Source organism: Sardina pilchardus, chromosome 7, assembly GCF_963854185.1.
Source record: "Sardina pilchardus chromosome 7, fSarPil1.1, whole genome shotgun sequence".
NCBI classification, from domain to species: domain Eukaryota; kingdom Metazoa; phylum Chordata; class Actinopteri; order Clupeiformes; family Clupeidae; genus Sardina; species Sardina pilchardus.
The window spans coordinates 9,143,320-9,145,819 of NC_085000.1; the positions used below are offsets into that span (position 1 = coordinate 9,143,320).

At 44.0% G+C, this 2,500-nt stretch overlaps 1 protein-coding gene across 1 annotated transcript in view; it reads left to right on the forward strand.

Annotated features, from left to right (window-relative positions):
- Window positions 1-2,500, forward strand: part of atp2b3b (ATPase plasma membrane Ca2+ transporting 3b) — a 39,996-nt gene that overhangs the window by 28,603 nt on the left and 8,893 nt on the right. Inside the window, exon 19 of the mRNA XM_062540650.1 lies at window positions 1-17. This exon is cut by the window's left edge and continues 166 nt beyond it. Coding sequence (XP_062396634.1) covers window positions 1-17 — 17 coding nt within the window. The remainder of the gene's footprint in view (window positions 18-2,500) is intronic.

Genomic DNA, 2,500 nt, shown 5'->3' on the forward strand with positions numbered 1-2,500 from the left:
ACCGTATCCAGACTCAGGTGCTGTGTGTGCGCCCCCACCCCAGTCCTCCTCGCCTCTCCTCTCCTCTCCTCTCCTCTCTCATCCCCCACCGCTCTCTCTCTCTCGCTCTCTCTTTCATATCTCCCTACCATCTTCTCTTTTGAAGGCCTGATGATGTAGCAGTTTGCCTGGATGATGGTGGAGCTGTAGTTCACCTCTAAGGAGGTTGAAATGATTTGGTCTTTCTCTCCACAACACTTTCCTGCCATTCCTATCTTGTCCCATCTCCTCCTCTCCTCTCTCCTTTGTCTTCTAACTTCTCCTCTCTTTTCTCTCCTGTCTTCTTTTCTTATCTTTCTCCTCTTTTCTTTCATAGATGTCATTGTCCACTCTCTCGGCCTCTTTTTTTAGTATCATCTTCATTTCCGATCTCCCCTCCTGTACGCTAGGCTAGGCTATCCTTTCCTTGTCACCTCTTTTGACTCTTCCCATTTCACCAAGTCCTGATGGGCAGGGCGGCCCCTGCCCTGTTTCATACTTCCTGTCCTTTTCTCTGCAGTCTCTCTTCACCCTCTCTTCTTTTGCCTCTGCCTATCTTTCTCTCAACCCTAGCCCCCCCTGTTTAGGGCCCCCTTTCCAAGTGAACATACCGTATTCTACCAACAGTGTTCCATAAAACACTCCTAGAGCCCCCCTGACTGTTTGACAGCTTGATTTACCCCTCGGCTTCCTCTAATCTCCCTATGCTTAAGGAACGGAACAGTGTTAGTGACGTATGGCAGTACTGTCTCCTCCACTCAAAGCTTATTGGATTTTATTTTATCAGGAGTGGCGAATGCCTTAATTTGATATGAACTGCCATATTACTTTCATTTGTGGACACATTATGTGTAAATGTGTGAAAAGTAACAGTAGGCAATTTATAGATATGTTTGTTCTATGAATAATCTTGTCAAAGATACCATATGTCATATGTTCAGCTAACAATTTCATGCCTCTTCCTTAGTTTGTAGTTTGTGATTTGATTTCCCCTCTCTTTTTCTCTCTTTCTCTCTCTCTCCTTCTCATTTTCTAATTTATATGTTATGTATTTTGTTTCAAAGGCTGAAATGACTGATTGCCTGTCTTGTTTTTCCTTTCATGAAATATGCCTCCTTCCTTCTCTCCCTCTTTCTGTCTCTCTCTCTCTCTGTTATCTTTTTGTCCCACTTCTGATATCTGATAAAGAATGTTCTCGACACAGGATGCTTAAAGATTTCCCTTTTAACTGCAGAAATGTTATCTAGAGACAGCATCCTATTTCTAGAATTAGGTTTTGTCTTTCTTGTCATTACTCGTTATACATTAATTATGTAAAAGGGAAATGTTGATAGTCCTTCCAAAATATGTCACCTGAATTCAGCCCTGGTTGTACAATAATGCAAAACCAACACCAGCTGCACTGTAGGGTATTGTCCTTTTACAACTAATTCATGGTAGCTACCTCTATGTAGAGGAGGATAGGTGTGTGTGAAAGTGTACAGTATGTGCGTCTATGCAGGTTTTATGTCCTATTATGGTAGAACCATTCTAGACTGTGTGATGTGAATGCAGTCTGCGAGCCTGTTAAAACAGGTAGAGGGTGTGTCGGTGTGTGTACAGGACTTCACTTGCCTCTGACTCTCTGAGTGCATAGAGGATCCAGCCAGTGGAGAGGGCTCCAGCCTCTTCTTAGGGTAGGCAGACGGTGTGGAATGTGGAGGCCTTCATCAGTGGAATAGAGCGAGCCCGATACAAGTGCATTAGATCCAGGGGAGGTGGTGGGGGCGGGGTGGGGAGTGTTGGAGGTGTGTGTGTGTGGGGGGGAGGGATACCAGGGATCAGAGGATCAATAAGTGTCCCGCATACCTACCTTTGGAGTGCCCTCTGTCTGAAGTCTAAAGTGCCTTTAAAATGGGCTCTCGCTCTCTCTTCGCCTTCTTTCTTTCTCTCTCTCTCCTTCTCTCTCACTCTTTTCCTCTCTTTCTCCACTTTCAAAATACATCCCTCTCATTTTCATCTAGTTCTGCCTCTCTTCCACTTCCACTTCTTACCTCTCTTGCTTCTTTTACGTTTTCTCTCACACACACTTTTCTTTCTTTTCTTTTCTTTTCTTTCTTTCTTTCTCTCTCTCTCTCTCTCTCTCTCTCTGGCCTTGCCTGATATGGTGCCTCTAGTTGAACGTCTAGTTGAAGACGTATATTACAAGTATGGTAAAGCTGTTGGCGATTATGTCACTCATACACACCTATACACACACACACCCACACACACATACGTACAGTAGCACACAGACTTACACAAATGTAACCCCACCCATACATTCTCATCATTATAATGCACACTTCCCAGACTACATTACACTGTATATTGCACACACACACACACACACACACACACACACACACACACACATATACACACACACACACACTAACACACACAATCATGCAATCAGAAGCCCACGGACGCTCCTTTCAATGAACTCTAATGGAAGTATAAA